The sequence below is a fragment of the Xenopus laevis genome, chromosome 1S (assembly GCF_017654675.1).
Source record: "Xenopus laevis strain J_2021 chromosome 1S, Xenopus_laevis_v10.1, whole genome shotgun sequence".
Lineage (NCBI taxonomy): Eukaryota > Metazoa > Chordata > Amphibia > Anura > Pipidae > Xenopus > Xenopus laevis.
The window spans coordinates 101,929,766-101,957,763 of NC_054372.1; the positions used below are offsets into that span (position 1 = coordinate 101,929,766).

Consider the following 27,998-nt stretch of genomic DNA (forward strand, 5'->3'; position numbering starts at 1 on the left):
CTATTCATATAGTGACCAAATGTAACAGTTACCCAGCTGATGATTCTGCAGGTCACCAGGACAGTATTGGTCCCCCCCATGTAACTTCACAAAATGATCTAATTAAATGTGACATATAAAGCTTCTGTAAGTCAGTAGGCCAACCAACAGATTCCACAAAAAGTTTCACGATTGTTTGTCTTGTTGGTCCATTCTGCTAGCTATCTGTGAAAATGTTCCAGTGAAGCGGGGTTGGCCTTAAGGCTAAGGCCATATGGTTGTGGATTTCGGTGGATTTTTGTAAGACTTTGCATTCTCACACCAACATACAATTCTTATGCCTGTACCCGGGCTGACATAATTGTTCTGGATGCATGCAGGACAGACTCATGCCAGCGTAGGGGTTGATTCTCGACCTGTGTATTTCTGCCCTGTCTGAGGGCACACAGAGTATTGGCTCTGTTACTCTCTGCCCGCAAAAACACAGGCTGAGAGCAGTGGAGCCAATGCTCCATGTGCCTCAGCCCTTAGGGTAAATGGGACCTTTTGTGAAATTTTCCATTGGGTACTCCATCAACAGCAGTCATGGGTCAAAGCTTACCAGATCTTTTGATTGCTACAGTTCTCTCTCAGAGGACTGTGTGATATTGGGGGCATTGTGCACTATGCAAAGTTACAGCCCAATATGTCCTCCCCTGCCCAATTCTGCCTGTCCCTACCCATGGTTTAAGTGAGAATTATGTAGTATGTCCCTATTTAAAGGCTGCCTGTGATGAAAAAGTAGGGATAGCAGAGAGAAGAGAATGCTTGTAGGACTAGCCAGAGGGATATATATTTAGTTGCACTGGAATAATATTGTATAGGTGGGACCTTGCTACACTGTCTCTTCTTTATGCATCTTTAAACAACCTTAAAGATGCATAAAAAAATGCATTTATCTGTAGGTTCAGTGTATACACCAATTATTGGTGGAATATGTTGGAGCTTTATAAATACGCTTTATAAATACTGGTTAATAATAATAATAATAATAACCCTCACCGCACCACCAATAAACTCTGTATTCTGATACTAAGAACATCACATGTGCACGTAGTAATAAAGTTTTTAGATTCTAACAAAAGGAGATGTTCCATATGATTGGTTGTTATTGCTCTGCATTTTAGGACCTTGTTCCTAGGTATTTTTGTAGCATTGTGAATGAAACCATCAATTACTGCTGGATGATTTAGAAAAGTGCCCCTTAGAGAAAGAACTGTCCTTAGTGCCCGAACAGGTGCCAGTTCTATACTCATTTATGTGCCCTAGTGTGCTATTACATATTCCAGTTACAAGAGAACTTGTTTTTCTCCTAGAAAAAAGCATGATTAAACAGCAGGTTTTATTTTTGAAATTAAATTTCCCTGCTTTTAAAAAAATACTAAGGGCTCATACACACTGATGTTTTTTCCTGCGTTTATCATGTTTAAATACAAACGCATTCACTAATTGATTCCATTATGTTCTGCCTGGATGTACTCCATTTGAGTTTCAGTGCATTTTTGTAGACACAGCATGCTGCATTTTCTTGTGCTTGACGCACATTTAGCTCTCAATAGAATAGCAGGGATCCGCAACCTTTTTTACCAGTGAGCCACATTCAATGTAAAAAGAGTTGGGGAGCAACACAAGCATGAAAATGTCCCTTGGGGTGATAAATAAGGGCTATGATTGGCTATTTGGTAGCCTCTATATGGACTGGCAGCCTACAGGAGGCTCTTCTTGGGACTATACTTAGTTTTTATGCAATTAAAACTTGCTTCCAAGCCTGGAATTCAAAAATAAACACCTGCTTTGAGGCCACTGAGAGCAACATCCAAGGGGTTGGAGAGCAACATGTTGCTCACATGCTACTGGTTGGGGATCACTGGAATAGAGGGTTGCACATGGAACGGGAAAAAAACAAGCTTAGTTGCATTTAAATAAAATGCCTCTATATGGACTGGCAGCCTACAGGAGGCTCTTCTTGGGACTATACTTAGTTTTTATGCAATTAAAACTTGCTTCCAAGCCTGGAATTCAAAAATAAACACCTGCTTTGAGGCCACTGAGAGCAACATCCAAGGGGTTGGAGAGCAACATGTTGCTCACATGCTACTGGTTGGGGATCACTGGAATAGAGGGTTGCACATGGAACGGGAAAAAAACAAGCTTAGTTGCATTTAAATAAAATGCGGTTTAATGCAATATGCATTTTTTCGTGTGTAAGAGCCATGTGTAAGAGCCCTAAAAATGTCCCCAAGACCCCAGATAAAAGAATATAGAAACTTAAGATAGATCTATGCACATTTGTTGACTTGGTGTTGCCGAGCTTTAAGCCTATGTAATATTTTGTTATTAGATGCATTTTGACTGCACAGACAGCCTATGTAATATTTTGTAATTAAAATGCAATTGACTGACTGTACATTAAACCAACAAGTGATTAGGAGAGTTAGTCCTTCTGGGACTGTTTGTTCTTGTCGATCCTCTCAGTCTCCCAGCTATATATGCAGGTAAAGTTGCTGTATGAAATCCCACTATGCAAAAATAGATCAGCGCCTATGGCAACAGAGAAATCAAGCGCAAATATAGTGTAGTAATTTCAATCACTTAAAACACCCTTTAATTTTTATAACTTCCAGAAAAAATTCGTAAGTTCAGATGTGCTTTTGACTCATTCTCTGATCAAATCCTGATATTCAATCCATAGCCTTCACCATATAGCAGAAGTGCCTACTTATAAACCAGTAATTAAAGGTATTGCCTGTAGCAGGGTATGATACTAACCTGGATTTTGTATCTTTTCTGTTGGAGTCTGAGAATGTACTGAGAGTAGAGAGAGATTTGCTTGACTAAGTACTACAGTGGACGAGTGCCAGTTTTCTGGGACCTGCACCACCAGTGCAGGATTGTGTAAAGCTAAGCCATGGCTTTAGAGGGAACATTTGTGTGGTGATACACCTTAGGTTATATAGTCAACTGAAGAATGTAATATGAATATCCAATAATATAATTCTATATATAAGGAAAAAGCCTTATCTGTATGAAATTTGTATGTTTGATGTGTAAATCCTTCTGTTGTACAGATTTGCAGAATGTATTGGACCTTTATAAATATATGAAAGTAATAATAATACTAATGCACAGGGCCAGAACTAGGGGTAGGCAGAAGAGGCACCTGACTAGGGTGCAGCGAAAGGGGGGATGCTGGGCAGGTACCTGTCTTCTACCTACCCCTAGCCGTGTTCGGTACTCTCCCTGTGTCGCTCTTCCCTTTTGTCACTCTTCCCTGCCTACATTGCATGCGTGTGCAAATGTTACGGTCTTGGGTGGTGCACACATTCATGGTCAGGGCTGCGCACATTCACGATGGGGGGGGGGAAGGGCAGTGGACGGCTGCTAATGCATATAAATATTTGAAAAAGTCTATAGTCCTGGCAGCACTGTGTTAAAATAGAGGAAATTAGGGAAGCCGCTCTAGTGCTAGGAATGCATTTACCTTTAATTCCTGCCTGAGGTTGGTTCTGTTGTGATAACCCTATACCCCTTCCTTGGCTACTGAAATGACCTGTGACCCCCCCTTGTATTAATAAGTTAAAATAAATTATTAACACTCCATGTACTTCTTTAATTGCAGGTTGTTACTCTTCAAGCTAAATATATGGGTGCAGCATTTAAAAAATAAAATAAGGCTGCTGGGTTGAGCATTCAACCTGCAAAAAATAGATCTCTAAGCCACATCTTTTCAACAGATCCAACCATTGTTGGACTGTTTCCATAAATCCAACTGTTATTGGAATGTTGGACTGTTTTCACAGATACATCTGTTATTATACTACAGCTACCAGCTTTTGGCTGTAGTGAGGATGCTGAAAGCTACAGTTCAAAAACTATAGCTGGGCTGTTGGTTGGACAGAGCAAACACAGAAAAACGAAACCTTAAAATGTAAGAATAGATTAGATAAAACAAGTACAGGTCATAGAACTCTGGAGTGACTTCTAATACCCTCATATTCTTTGAATATGTACAAAAGGTACATTACTTTTTATAATACACACGTTTCAGTGAGTCATTTGCTGCAAATTACACCACTAAGCTCCAATTATAACTAACTAAGTATAAAATGTACAGGAAATTAATTTGCAACACACACACATACATATATATTTATATAGTGAAAGTAACAACTTTTGCATTTCCCTCCACCCCCAAACAAAAAGAAAACACAGTGATTGAGTATGTCAGTACACTCTTATGACAACTAAAGGGATAGCAAAAGGGAGCAAGCTTGTATTTAAAATAAGGGTCAAAGTTCAACCAGTATCTGGGGGGTAGGCTGTGAAATATCAAAACAAACAGGCATTCCCTTCTGAAAAAAGAGGAGTGTTGGGGGAGATCATGTTACTGAGATGTGAAATGTTTGCATTAGATAGGACAGCCAAGGATAGAACTTCATCCTAGGACTGAATGGGATATCCACAAAATCCAGGTTGCAACTACTGTAAATAACATAAAGAGGCCCATTTATCAAAGTCCAAAATGATCTCAATATTTTCTGAATAAAAAACTCTGCATGGGTTTTTTCGCCTTATTTATTAATACACTGTTCCGAAAATTTTGTTTGCGGGAAAAAACACGAAAAAATGGTTATAAATACAAATCGTACAAATTGTCAGATTTTCCACCCTCGGTGTACAATAAATCCAGAAACATTTGTGTGGTTTTTTTTCACTAAAAATTCGGATTTTATACTACAAAAACCACAAATTTTTCAGGTTTTTGGCATTTGGAGTTTACACCCTTAATGATCTGTTACCAACAGTATTAGAGCATAAGAACTTATTTGAATCATATTCCTGCATCTCCTCTTTATATTAAGGTCACATGTTCTTGTGCAGCACATTGTTGCACATCCTTGCAACATCAAAATATTCACTTTGAGGGTACAGTGCATAGTCATATGTTGTGTGTCCACAATGACTCTCCCCCCTGGTAGTTGTGTCTATGGCTGTTAGGTATAAATCTTTATCACACACTATTTGCGCAATACAGAATGGGTGGCTAAAAAACGTGATGTTTGTCTCCTGAATTGTCATTTCTATCATGCCAGTAAGGTGCATGATGCACTAAAGTTGCAAGAAACAGAGTGCAGCTTGCATTGCTAATGGGTGCAGTACAAGTACTTAATGTTTCGGCTCTAAGGTTTCGTGCTCCATCACTTATGCCCTATGGAATGTTTGAACTCTAGGTATTTACTTTTCTGGCATGAATTTTCTCTACCCAGAACAGTAAAGTAAAGAATTCATCCCAACTTATGCTTATAGTTCCCCAACCAGCGCACAGTTTGGAAACAACTGAAATTGAGCATGAGTATAGACCTATGGAATCAATATTGCCCAAAACATGCCATAATCTTTGTGAAGTTCTGTTTATGTGGGTTATGTTTGATCATCTGGAAAATGCTAGCCTTATTTAGAATTATTACATCCATTTAAGTAAATATTGTATGCAGTGACCTTTTACACATCTTTAGTGTAACCTTTTTTTTACAATGTTTTGCTATTTAGACCTTTAAACCATTTTTTCTTACTGCACCCCCCGCCTGCCACTGATAAGAATGGATAACCTCTGGACATGTGCAGGAACACACTCACCACGGGAAATGGTAAAACGACTGTAAAGTTTGTAGCCAAGTGTAATCCTTGATGATGCCAGCATTCTCCTTTGAAATTATTCCTATGAAGTTAACTTCCATTTAATGAGACTTCATACTGTTCTTCTAGCATACCTCCCAACATTTGGTAAAAAGAAAGTGGGTGAAAAACATTTGCTGCACGTAGCGCGGCAACATTTTTTTGGACCATGCCCATTTATGGCCACATCCCTAAATACCACATCCTTTTTACCAAATTTGGCAGGTTACAGAAAGTTTGATCACATTTCTGGGGGTTTTAGGATTCAGGTTTTACGTGTTATAACAGTATTGCTAATGAAGTGAATTGCCCTTTAAGCTGCACATGTTTATCTTAAATTGTTACAAATGTATCTACGTGCACCTGCCATTCTGGGCTATCTGACAAAAGCCTCAGTTTTAGAAACATTGCATCTTTTTTCGGATGTTCAGTGCAGGAGATCAAAGAGAAAGTCTTGACATTTTAATAACAATCCAGGACTGCAGGTTTAAGGGATTCTGTCATGATTTTTATGATGTAGTTTTTATTTCTAAATTACACTGTTTACATTGCAAATAATTCAATATAAAATTGCATTCCTGAACCAGCGTATTGTTTTTAGTTGTAATATTGGAGTGTAGGCAGACATCTCAGGTAATTTTGCCTGGTCATGTGCTTTCAGAAAGAGCCAGCACTTTAGAATGGAACTGCTTTCTGGCAGGCTGTTGTTTCTCCTACTAAATGTAACTGAATGTGTCACACTGGGACCTGGATTTTACTATTAAGATTAAGATGTTCTTAGATCTACCAGGGAGCTGTTATCTTGTGTTAGGCAGCTGCTATCTGGTTAACTTCCCATTGTTCTGTTGTTAGGATGGTGGGGGGGGAGGGGTGATATCACTCCAACTTGCAGTACAGCAGTAAAGAGTGACTGAAGTTTATCAGAGCACAAGTCACATCACTGGGGGCAGCTGGGAAACTGACAATATGTCTAGCCCCATGTCAGATTTCAAAATGAAATATAAAAAAATCTTTTTGCTCTATTGAGAGATTTCAGTGCAGAAGTCTGCTGGAGCAGCACTAGTAACTGAACATTTTTATGTATGTTCTAGGCTTTATAATAGTTTCTATATGACACTCTTTGTGTAGTCTACAATTATATGCTCTAACTTGTCCAAGGGGCAAACATGGCCAATACTGATGAACTATGCATTATGAATGGTATGTTGATTGGGCAGGTTTGAAAATTTAATTTGATGATGCACCATGTTGGCATGTACATCCGCTGATCATTTATACACTCTGCATGAAGGATAATAACTATTCCCCTTGTTCTCTCTCTTGTCCATTCGGTCATAGATCTTGATTGACAGAAATCAATCTGCATATTTAGCCATATCATTTACCCTAGGGTTACTGCCATACTGGGCCTTCACTGTGTATTGTTTGTTTAAAATTATGCTTGAAAGTGACTTTATTACATTGAGTAGCTACAAACGACATGTGAAAATCATCCAACTGAAACAGGAACCCTATATTTGGGTCTGGAGTGCAGTCTCTTTTTTGACTTGGTGATGATCATTTTTAAAAAGGGCAGACATTACTGTTACAATTCAATGGTGGTTAAATTATGCCTGAATGAATAATTTGTTTCTTTTAGGGCAGAGAAAGCAACTGTGCTCTCTGCACTAGCTGTGATATAAACATGCGGAGAAACTATGCAACACGCAATTATGTTAAAGGTAGAACATTTCCGTTTCCTGTGTGGGTGGAGAATATAGCATGTTCTATAATGGGTTATGAATCGCTTGGAAGGTGAAATAGCCAGAAATCTTGCCTTGCAGAAAGACGGTCGACTTGTTGTCAAAACTTGCTTTTTAAAAACCCGGGTGACAAATCTTCCCGTGTGCCACTACCCTGAGCCTCAAGCGGACCCCCTCTGGTGCTGCAAAAGTAACCATGTGGGGGGCAGTATGTTTTATTAGTACAAATGGCTAATTCTATGCATCTTTTTCAAGCCTTTATTTTTTGCAGTTTTTGAATTATTTGCTGCCTTCTGACTCTTTCAAGCTTTCAAATGGGGGCCACTGACCCAATCTAAAAAAAAAGATGTCAGGCTACAAATTGATTTGCTACTTTATATTACTCATCTTTCTATTCAGCTTCTCTCCTATTCATATTCCTGTCTCTTATTCAAATCAATGCATGGTTGCTAGGGTAAAGCTGGCCAAAGACGCAAAGATACGATCATACAAATCGAGGATTCGTAAGATTTCCGGACCGTGTGTGGAGAGTCCCGACATTTTTGTCGCCGGCGGAGATCGGTCGTTTGGTCGGTCAGACAGGTTAGAAAATTTCTGTCGGCTGCCGATAATATCTCTGCATGTATTGCCGATCGTATGATTTTCAGTGGGAGACTGTCACTAGCTTTGGTCAGACATGGATATTGTACGTTTGCTGTCAGGGGCAGAACATTGGCTGATCTGTTCTTTAACTATTTTATTTGATCTGAAAGGTAAGACTTTGATCTGAATAGTTAGTGGCAGGTTGGGAGAAGGATGGAAGGAATGACATTGGATAAATCCAATTGATTACTAGCAAGCAAGTATTTTGCTTCATATTGACATAACAATGGTGCCAAAAAAAACCCACTGGTGTTACTAGTAGATTGTTAGCTATCTTGCCTAATAATGCTCGGCCAGTGTCGGACTGGCCCACAGGGATACCAGGAAAACTCCCGGTGGGCCCAGGTGTCAGTGGGCCCTCCTGCTTCAAAACATTTGGCATATTTCATGGCCATTCCCTATTTCTAGGAGAACAAAGACTAAATAGATTGAATAATAGATTATAGCATGTAAAGATAAGAGACTAGCAGAATAGAGGTTGCCTGAGGAGAGGAATAATAGTACCGAGAGTGGGCCCCTGATCTAAGGTATTTTGGTGGGCCCCTGGTGTCCTAGTCTGACTCTGTGCTCGGCCATTCCAAGTTGACATTACCAGGTTTCATGTAGACAGTAGGGGTGGGGGTGGCAACTCTAGTCGACAGTGACTTATACACGTGGGATGTTATCACCAGATAGCTTGCATTTTCATTGTGGCCAACCGGTGTTGGTGTGTTTTTTCTGTCCTAAATGTTTTGAGAGCCATAAGCCCATTACACACAAAAATAGTGAAAAAATGAAAAATTGACTGAAATGTGTGCCCCGGCCCGCGCATGCGCCTGCAGCCTTTGAAATCAAAGAGCGGGACGAGGGGTATCTCAGGCTGTTTATTAGATACGTGCATCTTCTGCCTACCGCTAGTTCGCAGGGACAAATGACTTGGCAGCAGCCGCTTGTACGAGGCTTCGCGGAAGAGGAAGCAGCCGACAAAGAAGTAGCACAATTTGCTGGCCATGATTACAGTCGCCGTTCAGCAACAGTTGGAGCACTGCGTATTTGCTTTCCCAAGTCGCCTATTAACAGCACGTATATGTACAGCAGGCCCCACAAAGTTACTATACTAATAATAATAATAATACAAATGTGCCCTAGCTGGGCCACAGTCGTCCCACATGGCTTTCTCAGCTCACGGCCTGTGACTCGTCTCTCCTCCCTGGGTTAGGATCCTCCTCCCCGGTGTCACAAGCTGAGGAGGGGCCTGCAAGTCTCCGCCCTCTATGCTCTCATCGGCCTCACTCCGGACCGGGCGCTGGACGTGGGGCGATCGAAGATGGGTTTCACCGGGTAACTGCAGCCTTTGGGGCGGGCTGAGGAGCAGCCGATCCTGCTGCCGGTGGCCATAGGTATCTCTCCTGTACAGCAGGGCTCACTGTCCACATTTCCCCTAACTCATTCTATGCACGATCCTATGCTCGGCAAGTAGCACGCACACCTCTGAACTAGAGCGATCAATCGCACGGGCTTTGCAAGAGCCGCCTCAAACTACACATCGTCTGTACCACTTCTCCACAGCAATCACTGAATAACCAGTATACTGTCCCTCTCACAAACCCCTCATACTGTCTGCAGCAGTCACATGCCTGGCAACTCGCCCCTCCACTCATCTGCCTTACCCTTCAACTCCTTTCCCTCTTATTTCCCTTCCTTCGTCTCCTTCCCACCTAGGCCTTGTACATACACTGCTTCCCTGCTGCAGCTGACCCTCACAGCACATAACCTGCCATTTATTGTGACCTTATATGCCAAAGACCTGGAACTCTCCTTAAATTCACATTTAAAAAAAAAAGGAAAAAGCAACTTTTATTCACCCTGGAGACACCCTGGCTTTTTATACTAAGCCAGCTCTGTCGTTTCTCAAAACATCCCTCAGGGCTGCTCTATTCCATTCCATCCTGTTAGACCTCACTCAACCGGTCTTTCTTGTTTCTGTAACCCAGGCAGTCCAAACAGGGAAGGGCATGGGACCTACAACATCCATGACCTCTTTCACAAGCTGCTCCAGTGTCACTTTCTTTCAGCACAACAGCTTTATAACACAAGCCGTAAACCTCTTTCTCCAACCTGTCAACACTCCATATCTCTCATACATGTGCTGTGAGACTCTAAGGAGACTTCTCTTTCTATGTGCACTCACATTCTGCTCTAAACCATACATTAGTATCATAGATATTCCTCTAATGATAGTGTTGAATTGAATATTTTGGTGGAGTTTAAAATATCTAATCCTGTTTTCCTCCTTCTCAGTTTCCAGACATTTTTTTTATTATTTTTTATTTTGTTTATTTGGTGCTGGTATGGCCATGGTGTCTGGGGGCTGGGGAGACCCCAACGGAGACACTAATGGTGTGGGGAAGGGATACCCCAGGAATTCTGAAGAAGAAGAGGCCTCACCTCAGGGAGGAATGAGTGACCCCGAGCAGGGTGATGAAGAACGCCCAGGGATCCAAGTGGACTGCGTGGTTTGTGGAGATAAATCCAGCGGGAAGCATTACGGGGTTTTCACCTGTGAGGGATGCAAAAGTTTCTTTAAAAGGAGTATCCGCAGGAACCTCAGTTACACGTGTAGGTTAGTATCCTTATGAATTGTCGTATAGAATGTTCTTGCTGCTGTATTACTAATTGTCAATTTCTCATAGCAGTGCTGCTGAATATGTTCAACCATTTATTTTTAAATTATACTATTAAGAGTAACAGTTATATAGATACTGTGTTCCTGCTGTGGCAGGAACACCATGCTATCTCCGTTAGAATGTATAATGGATGGTGTGGAGTAATAATTCTACATTAGTTCTAGTCTAGTCAGGCCTGTTTTTGCTATTAGGTCATTGGCTTAATATAGAGAATTTCCCATACATCTCACTTGCTTTTTTTCTACAGGGTGTGAAAATAATGTTCAGTAATATTAATTATTTATTAATATCATTGTTTGTATAACATAGCATTTTGAAAAGGTCATTGTTACAGTGTAGAACAGGGCTCCCCAAAATAAATATAAAATATTTAAAATATTTCCATATTCACAAATATGAACTGTACTAATGTAATAGTATGGTTGAGAGACATAGGAGCTGAAGTGGTCTCAATGGCTGAACTTGAGAGGGTTGTGTCATCACTCAAAAATATGCTAGAGTTCAGAATAATTTAAAGCTGCCACTGGAAAAATACAACTTCGTACATGAATTGCAGATATCCACTAAGCCATATGTTTGCAAGCCAAACTATTCTAAATTAATGATATCATGCAAATACGTTTGTTATGGCTAAGGGCCTTGGAATTATATGGCCACATTTAGTCCTGTCCTGGATTGTAAGCTGTTGTGCTAAGGACTTTTTAAGGTCTGTTATCCTGCTGTAGTTGCTGTCTGCTGGACTTGACTTGTGCAACTTGCCGTAGAGAGATTGTGCTATATGACTATGTGGTTTTGATATTTCACTTGGATTTTGCTTTGTATTATAAACAGGAGAAATAAAGTTACATGAATGTATTGTAGCCTTATACAGAATTTAAAAAAAAACACACAAGTTATTTGTAGTGATGAACACATGATATTTGAAACAAGAGATTGTACAGTAGTTTTGGTTCAATCAAGGGATTTGTTCAAGGACTTGGCAAGAGACATCAAACCAAGGCCTCCCTGAGTCATAGTCCAGTGACTTAACAACTGAGCCATCACTTTTTATTTCCATAACAGGTCTTGAAGGTCAGGAAAAAGTTAGTTGTCATCTGTGTAAGGGCCAGATTAACATACATCCTGCAGAGGTGATTGTGATAAATCATGTTAGAATAATGATGTCATATATTAAAGTCTGTTAAGCCTTTTTTTGTGTGAAAGTTCTTGAAATATACAGAGTACAGTAAGTTTTTAAATATTCAGCCCTAAACATGCATTGAAAGGTAACACAATGTATTTAGGTTTGGTCCGTGTGTTTCAATGAGGCAATAGATTTATATATACAGTATATGAATGTATACTGCTTTAAAATTGCGTGTGGCACCCATTGCACGCAAGTAAAGTTAGAAAATGGAAAAAAAAGTGAGTTGATATCTTATGTCAGCTGGAAGTCCTTCAAGGTCATTTTATGGCCCCTAGCCTGCATGAGAATTCAATAGCATGACACCAACTTTCAATAGGGCTGGTCAAGTGACGTGTAGATCTAGATAAATGGACCATTGATGGAAAAGGTTGCACACCAGTGTCTTATTTGTATAGTCAAGGCCAGTGTTGTAGAACAAAATAAACCATGTAATGAGAGAGTGACTAACTCCTGCTCTCTGTCATTTGTTTTATTTATATAAGATATAATGGTCTCAAAACAATTGAACATGCTAAATCAATCTCTTTAAGAATATTTCAGCCTGATAGGGGACTTGAGAAATTTTGTCCAGTTTAAAGTGGGGTATGTGTGTAACATTAAACTATAAGTTGTTTTATGGAAGCTGACCATTTAAGGGGTGAATTTAATTTCCACTCCTGAGCGAGTTGGCCAATGTATAAAACCGTGGGTCTGCCATATATCTATTTATAAGGTTTTCCAAATTCTGTCATTTGATAACTGCATTGGAGCATTGATATTTGTTAGTGGATCTTTTTGTGTGTGGCCTGCTGTAGTTGCATCTCTTTACACAGCTTTGCAGAAATGTTTTTTAAGTGTTTTCTTACATTAAAGTAAACTTCTTGACTTAAAAAATAGATGTTAATGGCTTGATAGTCGACAGTAATCAAGGTGATGCTGGTGATAGCAGTGGGGAATGGCAGGGATTGATTTGGGGTGTTGATGTGATTTTGTTAGGTGCTGAAAAAATCCCATTTAGTATTGCATAATAAAAAGGTACTGGTCTAGGAACCTATCAAGGTAACATTACGGACAGTGCTTAGGTATGTACCAAGTGGTTGATTTGGCCAAATAGGGAGGTCTTCTCTACAAATTTACATTAAATGTAATGGTTTTACCTTGTCTGGTCTACCTTGTTTGGTTTATGAGTATCTTGTTTGCAACCTGGATTTTCAGTGGTACTGGAACTGCAACTATTATGCTCTGAAATAAATATAAAGAGATCATCGCGCACACATTCAGGCAGTTGGTAGTGGAGTATTTAACACTAAATACCTTTTTATTCGGTAAACATTTTTACTAAACCGTATAGGAAACTAAACCGTAACATTTTATGGTAGTTTGGTGCACAGCTTGTTACAATTTGTTACATTAGTTGAGCATGTTCAGTAAGGACTGAAGCTACCACTGCTGAGAAATGTCAGTATCAAGTTATGTATAAACCTGTACAGCAGCATGTATTTGGGGCTCATTATAAACTGCATCCATAAATTTAGTGCACAATGAACCCAAGATTTATCAATATTTTTTTATTTACCAGTAGGTCTTTCCAGCTGACACAAGGTCACCCATTCCGATTAGAGGAAAAGAGGTTCCGCCTAAATATTCGGATGGGGTTTTTACAGTGGGAGCTGTGAAGATGTGGAATTCTCTCCCTGAATCAGTTGTACTGGATGATACATTAGATAGCTTTAAGAAGGGGTTGGATGGCTTTTTAGCAAGTGAGGGTATACACGGTTATGAAAGATAGCACATAGTACAATTTGATCCAGGGACTAGTCCGATTGCCATTTTGGAGTAAGGAAGGAATTTTTCCCCCTCTGAGGCAAATTGGAGAGACATTAGATGGGGCCTTTTGCCTTCCTCTGGATCAACTGGCAGTTAGGCAGGTTAAAAAAAGTTAAAAGTTTGAACTTGATGGACGTGTGTCTTTTTTCATCCTAACTTACTATGCTACTATGATTGGTGCAACACGAAAAGGAGTTTACCACTTGTATATAACATATTACAAACCCACTGTATATGTGCCCCATCCCTTTAAATAGCCCTCACTGATATTTAACTACTCCACTTGGCACTCCATGTCATTTGACACACCTGGTTTAACCTTGCTTATTAACTATTGGGGGATATCAGAGAGGAGAAAACCATTCAGGTTGTGGTTTAGTACAAAAATGGTAAAAATAAAAGAAAGCAATTGACAAAAGTGATATTTTTGGTGTACTATTTTAAAATAAGTTTGGTAAAGACGAACTGTGCTTTGTTAAACTTATTTTTATCATTTAAAAGATAAGCAATCTCTGTAAGGGTTGGGGCAGAATCGGGGAGATTTAGTCATCTGGCGGGGCGACAATCTCCCTGAACTGCCTTCCGCCTGCTTGAATGAAGAATCGCCTGTGCTAATGCACTCGTGGTGCTTCGATTAGCGCAGGCGATTCTTCATTCAAGCAGGCGGAAGGCAGTTTGGGGAGATTGTCGCCCCGCAGAAGAGGCGATTAGTCGCCAGGCGACTAAATCTCCCCGAATCTGCCTGTCTGCCCCAACCCTTAAACACTGGTGGAAAAGATGGTGCTATATAAGGCATAATAATCTTCTCTTTGCTAATTACAGCTAAATCCTGCAGTGATCTAAATAATGGGTTTCAGATACAATCTCTGACCACTGGGGTTTGTATGTTTTTTAAGGACAATAATAATTGAGCTATACTAGTTAGCCATAATGCATGGCAGAACTCTAGTTTCATGAATGTAAGGAGGGATCTAATTGGATGACTGTTTGTAAGCAAAAGAGCGAGTTTATTATTTTAAAATGTAAGTTAAATCTATTATCCTACAAGCTAATCTACATTACTACTTATCACATATTATTCTTTGAAACAAATACAAGATTATTTTTAAAAAGGAAAATATCTCCCTTTATTGACATGAGCCCATTCAGTTGGTCTTCTGTTAAAAAAAAAAAAAAAGGCGCATAAACACTATCTAAACTGCCACATATAAATGTATATATATTTTTACACAGACATCTGATTACATATATTGAGAGGAAATGATAAAAGTCTACCTCTGACTGTTTCAATGTTCTCCTGGCTGAACCATTTACCCCTTTTACAACTAATTCCATGTTGAAGTTATGTATTCTGGGACTTGAAGTCCCTCTGTATTCGATGGTGGGCAGTGTAAAGCATAGAGACTTATTATTATAATATATTATTTTATAAATATTTAATATATATTATTTATTCCTGCAGTTTATATTCACTGTGCTAATTTGCAAACCTACTCTAGTTGTAACCTTTTGAACCATGGTGAGCCATTTTGAGAATGGTAAACAGCATGCAATGACAAAAAGATGCTAGAAAATCTATAATGACCAGGTTGCACCTATAGATGCAACTCCAATGCCTTTACATGTATTGACACATATACACTGGTCATTGCAGCCTGCATACAATTCATGAAAGTATTCTAATTTGCCTGTATTTGTATACACAGATTTGCCACATTCTACTTAGCAGGTGACTGATTTAGTTGGAATTCTGGGGGGAAAAAAACATGGCAATTTGTATTCAATTAATACACTTTGCACTGTTTGTTAACTTCGCAGCTGAGACACCTAGTGATAATAAATAGATGTAAAGATGGGATGTAAAAAAGGGACACTTAACCATAAAGAGAAGTTGTGAAAAACATATAAAACCAGTGGGCGTGAATCAAAGCTACTGGGCACATTCCTATTGAGGATGTGTGAGACTCTTATATGGGCAAATTTGCCATCCATGCATGTTCTGTCTTTAAGATATAGGAAGTGCTAATTGCCAGGGTGATCATTCTAATAATTACATGTATCCATATTTTGGAAATAATAGCAACCTTAATCCTGGGGTTTGTCAAGCTTTTACTCTGCATTATGCCAACAGTCCCTTACTGAATCTCTACTTTAACTTCTAATGGAATGCTCTAAACAAAAGTAACCTTTATGATGCTTTAGGGTCAAACTGGCAAGCGACAATTTGAGCCAGACACAAGTAAGTGGGCGTGGTTTAATGACTATGCATGCAGTTTGGAACTATCTTGCCCTTGCTATACTTTTCCAAGAACAAAAATCACCTTGCTTTCCTATCTGCATTTATGTAACTGGGGTGCCATACTACTGCCTGTACATTATTTGATGCTAAATTGCTAAATAAAAATACCTTGCCAACAATATGACAGCTTCCACATACATGTTGAATGCAGATATGCAAATAAGTGTTATTTAATGTCCACAGTAAGCTACTGTAGTTTCTAGGTCAGGGAATTTCAAGGGATTTCAAGTCTGCTTGAAAATTAGATTTTGGAGGGTCTTATTTATTTTAGCTCAGTGGGTTGATTCCCAGATCATTTAGTCCCTAGCTAGTTGCTGTAAATTTTACATTCTGACATAACTTCTTGAGCTTTCAGGTTCATACATACACATCATTTTTCATCGACAAGTTACTTAGCACTTTACTGTTGTTTAGAATAAACAGGATTTTATTTTACAAACAAGGGTTGCAGAATAAAAATAGAATCAGAGAGCCCTGCTCACAAGAGCTCACAGTTAAAAGGACTCGTAAGTGACCACCAAGATGGTCATTATGCATAGAACATATTTGTTCCCAAGGACACGTTTGGTGCCATTTTATTGTGAAATACTATATGCGCTTGATAACTTTTAATTGAAGCATGGCACATAAGCATACCTCAATATACTGTAGATGTTTTCTTATGCACACAATTGTAGGAATCTTCTCAGTGATATATGCATATTGCTTGACATACGTGTAGGACAATATGCACATAGAGGTGCCTGGGACCCTCTGGGACATCCCTATGGCCCTTCAAAAGCCATGACTAGCCAATTGCTTATCACTAGGACTGTCCAGTGTTATGGCTACAATTTATTTTTTTGGTGTAATTATTCAATCTTTAGGCATGGTCCAGATATTGCAGAGTGTTCCTGTGACTGCAGCAAAATGAGCAAGAATGTCAGCTGAGACTCTGGAAGGAATGCTAACGTTGGCGTTCCTAGGAAAATACTTGTTGAACTATGGCTTAGTCATCCATGTGTGGCTGTGGCCTTTGTACAAATTCTTGTAAGGGTCACAGTTTGACTTTATCAGTACTCATGGCTCATGTCCTTGAGATTTTATTTTTTGGATAACGTTGTCTCTAATTATTATTATGAGAACTTCTCATCTGTTTTGTGCATATTAAAAGAAATTTAATTCCAAACAGCTTTCCAATCTACATCCATAAAACATTTTCAGCTGTTTTTTAAGGTAATTTGTAAATCTCCTGGGGGAGAGCTATATGGTTTGAAGAGTCCCAAAAAGAGAACAGATAAACAAATCCTTTTAATTGCAATTACATTTACAAATAATATTAAAATGTTGAAAATGCTAAACTAAAATCCAGTGTCACATGGTCACAAAAATGCCAGGTTGGAACAAGGAGGTGTGGCAAGAGAGGCAGCTGTAGGTGGGGGAGAGTCAGGCATGCCACCCACCGACATTCTCCATTTCTGTTGAAGCAATTTGTTGGCCTGAATCTGACTGACATGCATGTTTTGGGCCAGTAGAACACACTATTTTGCAACTCTGTCGCCCTGATCAGAGGCTGAACCACCATGACAACCATTGCCTAAAGCTGGCCATAGACGCAAAGATAAAAAGATACAATTTGCTTCCGACGACTTTTGGGCTTTGTGTGGATCGTCCTAACATTTTCTGTACCATGGCGATCAGTCGATTTCTGTCGGCTAATTATAATATTTCTGACAATATGAATGGATGACTGTCACGATTATTTGTCCACCATAACTTTCAAGATTGCCGTCATGGACAGAACATTGTCTGATTTGTTCTTTTACTACTTAATTTAATCTGAACGGTTATTTTCAAGATGGAAGGTTGCGATGTACGATCGTTTGTCGGATATGAGGCTAAAATCTGCACATCTATGGCCAGCTTTAGAGAGCAGTCATCTCCACTGGAAGTACCACTGGTCTTGTCTGTTGTTTTCATGGGTGCTGTTAAGCCAAAGGTGACAGGGTGCAGAGGCCCAAAAGCATCATTTGGCTTCCTAGTCTTTTGGTCTATTCATTTCATTTATTAACTGATATAAGTAATTTTTCTGGGGTCTGTCATCACCACATGCATATATTTGGTCTTATTCTACAGGAACAAATTGAGGTGTCTCATCTGCCCATTACATACTGCCTGTTTGTTCCTTGTTTCTTAATTTTTCAGTTAAGATGTGCCTTTTTGCATTTTTGAATACGCTCAGCTTGTTCTCTGCTCTTTGAACCTACCACTTATTTGTACAGCTTGTTTGAATTCTTGGCCAGGAGTTCATTATTTTTTGACCTTTGCACCCTTTCCCAAGTTTCATCAACACACTGTTTTATTTAACTTAACCCCATATGGATGAAGAGATTAACTTTTTTTTTTTATCTGATGTGTGACTTTTTTTTTTATATATAGGAAAACTATATCCCCAAAATGAATACCTGAGCATTTTGGCTCATGTGACCTAATATGTATGGCTTGTTTATGTGCACTGTAAATCATACAATCCCAGGGGGCTACCCTTATTTTTTTAAAATGGCAGTTTTTTATTTATGATTAATCAATGGCACATTCTACTAAAAAGTATATTATTATGAAAATAGTTTTTTTCACATGAAGCCGGATATATATATATATATATATATATATATATATATATATATATATATATATATATATATATATATATATTTACAGAGACCTACATTGTTTGAGGGGTATAGTTTGTCTTTAAGCAAAGCACTGATATCATGATCTCCCAATAAAAAATTAGCACAATTGTTTTTTTTTTTTCATATGGAGCCTATAAATGCGGTGTTCTGGAAACATATTGATGGTGTTGTGGCAACCCCTGGCTGGTCCAGGATACTGCAAGGCAGCTGGGGTCTGAGTCTTAGCAGATTTTTACATCATACATACAAACATCAATATTCCTGTAGCATACAAGCCAGTCAGTAGAGGGAATAAGGAATTTTTAACTCTTCTCTTATAATATGACTGTTTAGTGAACCATGTTATAAGTTTATATGTCAATAAATATATTGGGCACACCTGCTATTCTCTAGCTATCATCTCTACATGAATTTCTATTCCTTATGGAAGCCCAAATGTCTATCAGGTGTTAAGCCAGTAAAAGTGACTTCTGTTAGCTGTCAGCAGTCTAGTGCATGCCATTCCCAAAGGAACATATTGAAACAGTTGTCACTGACTATAATCATGAGTTGGTTAGTTCTTCCTATACAGCCTCAAGTCTTGGGCTAAATTTGTTTTTTCACATTTGATAAGAACAGCTTGGTGGATTTACCAGGGTTGCTTTTGGGCCAGCTAAGCAAATGCTTCTTGGTTCTTTTGGATTGGTCAACTTTAACAACAAACAGAGATCTACTGATCGTGACTCCCCATGATCGAAAGATATTTTCATTTTGAGACATGGAGTCCTGTTTTCTCGCCACTACTAGTTTTTGAAAAAGGTGGCTCCTTATAAATAAAATACTCTGTACATATTGATATGTTCTTGCAATAATGACTTGTGTTTTTCTGTTTTTTTATGCAAATGTACACTTTAAAGATTATTTTAAGTATGTATTCCAAAACTTGTGCCATAATATTTGCATTTACAAAGCTTGGTGTTCTTGGGGTCTTTTAAAGTGGTTTATGTCTGTATAGGTCAAACCGGGATTGTCAGATTGATCAGCATCACCGAAACCAGTGTCAGTACTGCCGACTGAAGAAGTGCTTCAGAGTGGGCATGAGGAAAGAAGGTATGTTATAATTAGACTACATTGCCATCAAAAGGCATTTATATGCACCATATAGCCTCCTGTTCTGACGCCACCCTTTTATGCTTAGGCCATGTTTACCTGGCTCGACAGCCACACATAAGATAGGCCAAACTAGACATTTTGGAGTTACGGTTAAAACTGCATAATCTTACATAGTACTGACATATGCGTGAACTATTTTTTGGGACATTAGGTGTCTCTGCCTATGCTTATTTTCTATCTGGCAAGGCATGAAGGGTTAAAATGGAGATTAGCAGGATTAGCCGCCAGGGACAGGTTGTGTATGAGAAGAATGGGCAGGTGAGAACTGGGAACAACTTGTCATGTGATCTTGTGACCTCCTTCCAGATAAAGGTCACCGCTATGAATCACATGTTGAATGAATGTTGTGCATGTAACCACATTTTTTATTTCTGTAGGGAGGGCGAGTTTGTTGAGTGTGGAATTGGGAGGGGGGTGAAGATTAGAGGTGAGTTGTATGGTGGTTCTTTTATTACAATCTTTTGTGACAAATTTACACTTCCAGGTTTAATTTTTTTCATTTCGTTTTTTACCATGTTTCCTTTGCCTCAATCTCAACAAAATTTTCCTCCACGGTATTCTGCCTCCCCAGTTACTTTCTGGGGAATACCTGTTTTTCTAATTTTCTTTTTGCCTGTTCATTTTTCTGTCCGGTTTGTAACCCCCCAACACAAATACCCTGGTGCCTTTCCCATTTGCTTTTCCTCCTCTTCTGTGTTCCTCTACACTTATTTGATAAGCTTTGACTGTGCAATTTTTTCATGCTTGCATGAATCTTAAGCACTCAGGCATCAAAAAGTAAATAAAAGTTCCCCCCCATCCTTTCTGTTGCCATATCCTTAGTTCAGCACATTCCAACCAGCCATGGATTGAACCAAGTTTGAGAGCAGGGGGCGGGGAGAACCAACACTGACCTAAATCTGGCTATAGACATGCAGATTTTATCTTTATACAACGAACGATCAGTTGTTTCAGTCTGCCAATTTACTACTAACCAGGTCACATAAGTAGGAAATATAATAAATCAGATTATGTTCTGGCCATTAATTGACAGACGGCAATTGTACAAAAGTTATGTCCGACAAATAGCAGTAAAAGTCACCCATTGATATCGTCCTATAAGCAATACATGCAGGTTGGTAGCTGACAAATCTTTTAACCTGACTGATCCACTAAATGACTGATCACCATGACACGAAAAATCAGGACGTTCCACAAACGATTCGAAAATCGTACGAATCTTTGTTTAATACAACTGAATTTTTGCATCTATGGCCAGCTTTAGGGCATTGAGGTGGACTGAGATAATGAGTGGAGGGAGGAATGTTAAACCACTGCTTAGGGAAATGGGGATAAATTCATGTTTGGATGAGCAAAGAAATAGTGGGATACAGAGGGAAGGTGCACAGTTTCTATATTGATGCCTTGAACAACAAAAGCTGTAATTCAGTCACTCATTGCATTTCTGCAAATCATCTTCACTTTTAGACTGGCACTTAATAATTTAGCTTAAAGGGGAACTATCGTGAAAATAAAAATTTAATATAACCATCATACTGAAATAAAAAACTTTCTAAATACTAAAGTATCGTTTCTGAAATAATCAAGTTTATCATCACTATTCCTCTCTCAGCATCTGATTTTCATTCTTCATGCAGCAGTTGGATGTCAGATAATCATTGACAGTTAGATCAATATATCTTTTATTGGGGGGCTCCTTTTGCCTAGAACAGCGATCCCCAAGCAGTGGCTCGTGGGCAACATGTTGCTCCCCAACCCCTTGGCTTTTGCTCCCCCTGCCTCAAAGCAGGTGCTTATTTTTGAATTCCAGACTTGAAAGCAAATTTTGGTGGTTTAAAAAAACAGGAGTACTGCCAAACAGAGCCTCCTGTAATGTTCTAGCTCACATAGGTGCTGCCAGATAGCCAATCAAAGCCCTCATTTGGCACCCCCAGGAACTTCTTTCACGATTGTGTTGCTCCCCAACACTTTTTAGATTATAATGCGGCTCATGGGAACAAAAGGTTGGGGCCCCCTGTCTTAAATGATGTATTAGAGCTCACTGTATTAAAATCACCAAACATCATGTCTCTCTACATGCAGGATTTGTGCAAAAGGCAGTTATTTTGTTAGATTTTGTTTGTACTGGAATCAGTGATTTGAATGAGCTCTAATGCATCTGCTAGGAAAGGGAGCCCCCTTTTAAAATATATTGGATCATTCATCTGACACCCAACTCCTGAATGAAGATAGAATGAAGAGAAACTGATGCTGAGAGAGCGATTGTGAATATAAAGGTGATTATTTAAGAAACCATACAGAATTTTTAATTGCTTGTATTTAGAAAGTTTATTTTTTCAGTATGAGGAAGCTAATATTTTCATTATAGTTCCCCTTTAAAAATGAGGGTGCCACCGTGTGACAATCCAGCCGTTATTGACATACATGGCACAGCTTCTCCAGCCAGCTACAGCAAAGAAGCTCTTAAAGGAAAATGGGAAAATATAGAATTGCACTGGCTAGCAAATCGTAAAACTGTTACCCTGATTCCTATGCCTTTACATTGCACAGTGGAGTTGCTGAATTAGAGAATGGAAGCATCAACACTTCAGCCTGTTGTGGGGTCTTGGCCACTACTAGTTTTGTACAGAAACAATAGATACCAGCATGGGGCAGTGAATTCATAAATGGGATCTTGAAAAGCTCATGCAGTGTTTGTGTTGAGTATGTGGGGCTGGCCAGCTTGGTGTGTGTTAGTGCTTGCACAAATACAGAAGGAGTCCGAGAGGAGAAATAAGCACTGCTTATCTAGATACAAATAGAAGAGATCTGTTTGTGTGGGTTAGAGGGAACAGGGGGGAGGGAGACCGGCACTACCAATGCTGTTGTCTGGCATGAAGTGGTGGAGCCTAAAGAGGAAGGACCAGTGCTGTGTGTGTTAAGGGTCAGAGAGAGACTAAAATTGCCTGAATAGGTTCAGAGAGGAGGAAAAAATCTGTAGGGTGGAGAGGGGCCATCAATGCTTTACTATAGAGAGAAAACTCTTTATACATAATATAAACAGGAGTAGTGGGTGTTTGTATGAGCAGAAGGTCAGAAGTTATTTATTGCAGAATGGTTAGAGAAAAATTATGGAGGAGGCAGCATAGAAATGAACAGTGCATGTAAGTGAAAGATAACACTTACTGCAGGAGAAAGGAGGTTATACCATTGTCACATCATAGTGAATGTCTGGGTAGCCACAATAATTCAATTGGTAGTCCAGAGAGAAAGTGTGGTCAAAGCAACTTGTTTAAAAAAACAGCAAAGCTGAGGAAAAGATGGAAAGTCTGCACGTTTTATATAAATCTGTTTGGGGTGGTAGTCAATCCAAATTTACTCCAGAATTTTATTTGCTTGTGATGTATCCCAGGAATTCATTTAAAATGGGGCAAATTAAGGCTGCTAGACTAGAGTGTTCACTACAATCAGGCATGTTTCCTAGGAAACAAAGTTGAAAAGTAACCACTCTGGAACTGGCAATCAATTGTGCATCTTTAACTCCTTAAACAAAAAAAGTCAATTTAAATGTTAATGGATGAAAAATCATGCAAAAACAGTATAGAAGAGGTGGGCCAACAAATACTTTAACTAGGACATTAAGAAATACATATGAATATGTATATTTATATGGCACTATTGTGTAAGCTGCCCTTTACATTTTCAAAATACAATAATAACACAAACAGGGGGACAATAAAATAAATATAAACAGAGACAAAAATAAGTGTACACAGTAACAAACTGGCACATGGTCAAGAGATGCAGGAGGGTTGAGCCCCCTTCCTTGTAAAATCTGCAGTCTAAAGCTGGCCATAGACGCAAAGATCTGATCGTATGAATCGAGGATTCGTACGATTTTCGGAACGTGTGTGGAGAGTCCCGACATTTTTCGTCCGGCGGAGATCAGTCGTTTGGTCGATCGGACAGGTTAGAAAATTTCTGTCGGCTGCCGATAATATCTCTGCGTGTATTGCCGATCATATGATTTTCAGTGGGAGACTGTCACTAACTTTGGTTGGACATAGATATCGTACGATTGCTGTCAGGGGCAGAACATTGCTGATCTGTTCTTTAACTAATCTGACTGGTAAGACTTTGATCTGAATGGTTAGTGGCGGGTCGGGAGATGGGAAAGTCCGATCGTACGATGATTCGTACGAATGGATCTTTGCATCTATGGCGAGCTTAAAGGCTATTACTTTGCTTTTGAGGAGTGAGTGAACACCATCTAATTTTGGCTTAATCCTGGGCACAAGAATTCCTTTAAGAACCTGCACATTGTAGTAAGGGATGGGGTCTTCAAGAGATGCAGGAGGGTTGAGCCCCTTTCACTGTAGAATCTGCTGTCTGAAGGCTATTACTTTGCTTTTGAGAAATGAGTGAACACAATCTAAGTTTGTCTTAATCCTGGGCATAAGAATTCCTTTAGGAACCCGCACATTATAGTAAGGGATGGGTTCTTCAAGAGATGCAGGTGGGTTGAGCCCCCCCCCCACTGTAGAATCTGCTGTCTGAAGGCTATTACTTTGATTTTGAGAAATGGGTGAACACAATCTAAGTTTGGCTTAATCCTGGGCACAAGAATTCCTTTAAGAAGCCGCACACTGTAGTAAGGGATGGGGGTCTCCATAAGTGTCATGGCAGATGAAGAGACTAGTCTCCTGAAAATGCTTTCCCTTAGCAAATAATATGAATCACCATTGGTCCCTGATCCCCATTTGTGTCCTCTTCATGTACCCTCAGCCTCAAGATGTAAAGTTGTAAGTTCTGTGTTCCTCTAGCCAATCCACTTCATGTCAGTCTGCTCATTTCCTCTGTGCATACGCTGCACTTTGTTCCATCTTTTGCATAAGGTAATAGCATTGACACCCTGGGGATTAATATGCCTTCTTGTCCGTTTATATGATCCAAGTAGTTGCCAGTGTAGACACCAAAAACATCTTAATACACAACTTCCACTTTCCCCTGTCAACCCAGGCAGACTGATTGTGATGATAGATTTGTATATTCATACATGTACAGTATCTTTGCTTCAACATGTATAACAATCTGTCTTATACACCACATCCTGTATACCTAGTAACCTGGTAAATTGCAAAAAAGTTAAATAAATAATAGTTATCATTTGAAAAAGGCTTTATAATTCCCCATGCTCTCTGGATACCTTTATGACATTGAATCCATTTTTATCTTGTGTAAGTTGTGCTGCATAGTGTTTTATGTGGTCTCTATGGGCTCGCTAAAAGAAAGCAGTGCTACTGTTGTAAATTCTAAAACTAAAAGATTCTTTTTTTTTCTGCAGCTGTCCAGCGAGGTCGCATCCCACCTTCACATTCCAGTGCCAGTCCCACTTCTGCTCCAGGAACAGGCGAGTACTTCAACGGACAGCCAGTCTCTGAACTAATCTCTCAACTTCTGCGAGCTGAACCATATCCCGCTTCCCGCTATGGTTCCCAGTACACTCAACAGGGTAGTGTGATGGGCATTGATAATATCTGTGAGCTGGCAGCACGGCTTCTCTTCAGCACTGTTGAGTGGTCAAGGAGCATCCCCTATTTCCCAGAACTTGCAATGGCTGATCAGGTCTCCTTGCTTCGACTGAGCTGGAGTGAACTGTTTGTACTAAATGCTGCACAGTCTGCTCTTCCACTTCACATGGCTCCACTTTTGGCTGCTGCTGGATTCCATGCTTCTCCAATGTCTGCTGACCGAGTCGTCTCATTTATGGATCAGATTCGTCTCTTCCAGGACCAGGTTGAGAAGCTTAACCGCCTGCAGGTGGACTCGGCTGAATATGCTTGCTTAAAAGCCATTGCACTCTTCACTTCAGGTGGGGGTTTATTCCATAATATCTGGGTGAATGTTTGTTGCTTTTAATTTTTTCCATTTTTAAATCTATATATGTATTCACAGCTCACTTCTAGATCTAAAATATTTTTTTCATAATCTTAGATGCCTGTGGCCTCACAGATCCAGCTCATGTGGAAAGCCTTCAAGAGAAAGCCCAGGTAGCCCTCACAGAGTATGTTCGAGCCCAGTATCCCTCTCAGCCACAGCGCTTTGGGCGTCTCCTCTTAAGGCTGCCTGCACTCCGAGCTGTTCCTGCATCACTTATATCTCAGCTCTTCTTCATGAGGCTCGTTGGCAAGACCCCAATAGAAACACTTATTAGGGACATGCTTCTCTCTGGGAGCAGTTTTAATTGGCCATACTCATCTGGTCAATAGCATCACCAGATGCTTGAATGCAATAATATTGACTTGGTCCCCACCATGGACACTTGGTGGCAGGCCTTTGCCTGTTTCTGGAGTTCAGGCTCGACCTCTTTTGCAAGTCACAAGGGCACTTCCAAATTTCATGAGGAGACAACATGTCTACAGACCCATGAATTTTCTCTCTGTTGATAATGTGTTTGGGTTATTTCAAGGCTAAGAAACTTACTGGCAGAATGCCTCCTACATTTCCTACTTACCTGTATAGATAGATTACTGTAGGATGTTCTAAAGGTGCTCTAAAATATACTTTAAGCACCAAGATTTTAGATCACCACAAGTGCTCATCTATAAGGATTTTTCTGCCTCTGAGAATACATCTTAGTCCACACCATGTCTACCTCTTGAATGAACACTAATTTCCCAGAAGACAGATGATTTGTTCTTTGAATACAGCTTCCAGGATTTTCTTCCACAATATGGAGAGGATGTTGATTTCGAACATATTTTATGGTCACTTAACTCTTGTTAAATCCAGTGTCAGAGAAGTCCATTTAAAATCTTCTGGTGTTGGAAGGACTAAATGAAGCTGTGTATCAGGGGCATGATTGTCTTGTAATATTATTAAGAAATCAACTGCCATTTTTTTTTTTAAATGCATATCTTTCCCAATCCATTTTTTTTAATTTGCCCTGATGTACAGGTCTTTTAAAGGTTTGAAACACTGAAATAATACTTATAGAGTTTATCTTTTTATCTTTACTCTGAAATTGTTTGTTCTGAAATATTTTTCTTTTACTAGCTCTAACCAAATTGTTTCCTTAACATCATTTTTGATACCTATTAGTGCAAGGTAAGTCACTGTCCTTAATTACCCTGCATTTTCTCAGTGTGGTCAAAAATCAATTTTGTCTTCTCTTTTTTCTAAGAAAAAACCCAAAAAACAATGATGGCTAAATTCCTTCATATGAAGTCTTTTTTTATAACCGTGTAGTACAAAATCTTTGGGAGCAAATCAACCATGTAAGTTGGAATTGAAACAGTTCTTGTTGTGCAGTAGATGGTGCATTACACGGGTGAGTGCAGGGTCAGCGTTTTTTTAACAGCCAAGATAGAGTTCTGTTTGGCCTTGCATCAACACCTCAAGAAAATCTTCTGCTATAGTTCACATGACCATTCTGCAGGTCATTGATTATTGTCTATGGCCCATAGTTCTTAAAATAATTTGTGCGTTTGTGCTGTCATATTGTTATTGTCTGATTTCAATCAGAAAAGGAGAGTAAGATAAAATAAAACATACCCTTTAGGGTCAGGGCACACACTCAGATTCAGGGAGATTAGTTGCCCGGACGACAAGTCTCCTCTTCTTCGGTGCGACTAATCTTCCCTAACTGCCTCCTGCTTGCTAGAGGAAACTAGGGCGGCTTTGGGAAACGAAGCACTCCGAGTGTCATCCCGCGGGCTATTTACATTCTAGCCGACGGGAGGCAGTTTGGGGAGATTAGTCGCACCGAAGAAGAGGAGATTTGTCGCCGGGTGACTATTCTCCCCAAATCTGAGCATATGCCCTGACCCCTAAAAGATTATAAGGGCTGTGTCGATAATGGTACTTAAAATGCATCACTTTATGTGTATACACTAATCTGTTGCTCTCTTTTATCTATGTTAACTTTTTTTTTAAGAGACTTTATATCTTCAGTTTCAAATGTGTGTGAATTCAAAGAAACAAGCTTTGAGGTCTTAAAAAATCCATATAGTTTTAAAGTGCAAGAAGGTCATTGCAGGACCCCCCAAAAAAACTAAAATGGATTCCATTTGAAATAATCACTTTTATGGATATATCCATATGTATCGCGATTTACTTGTAGGAATAGGTGAATATTCATTAGTTTAGTTCTTCATA

The 27,998-nt window shown here is 39.4% G+C and overlaps 1 protein-coding gene across 2 annotated transcripts; it reads left to right on the forward strand.

Moving 5' to 3' along the window:
• The first annotated feature begins 8,962 nt into the window (after positions 1-8,962).
• On the forward strand, positions 8,963-27,809 carry LOC108703711 (nuclear receptor subfamily 2 group F member 6). Of its 2 annotated transcripts, none has more exons than XM_018239889.2 (5): positions 8,963-9,457; positions 10,407-10,680; positions 19,705-19,799; positions 25,186-25,713; positions 25,836-27,809. In XM_018239889.2, the coding sequence occupies exons 2-5, from the start codon at positions 10,409-10,411 to the stop codon at positions 26,108-26,110; spliced, it is 1,170 nt and encodes a 389-aa protein (XP_018095378.1). In that variant the 5' UTR covers positions 8,963-9,457; positions 10,407-10,408; the 3' UTR covers positions 26,111-27,809. The 2 variants fall into 2 exon arrangements, with proteins under 2 accessions (XP_018095378.1, XP_018095377.1); XM_018239888.2 differs by having other exon boundaries at positions 8,965-9,457; positions 10,359-10,680.
• Positions 27,810-27,998: the final 189 nt, after the last annotated feature.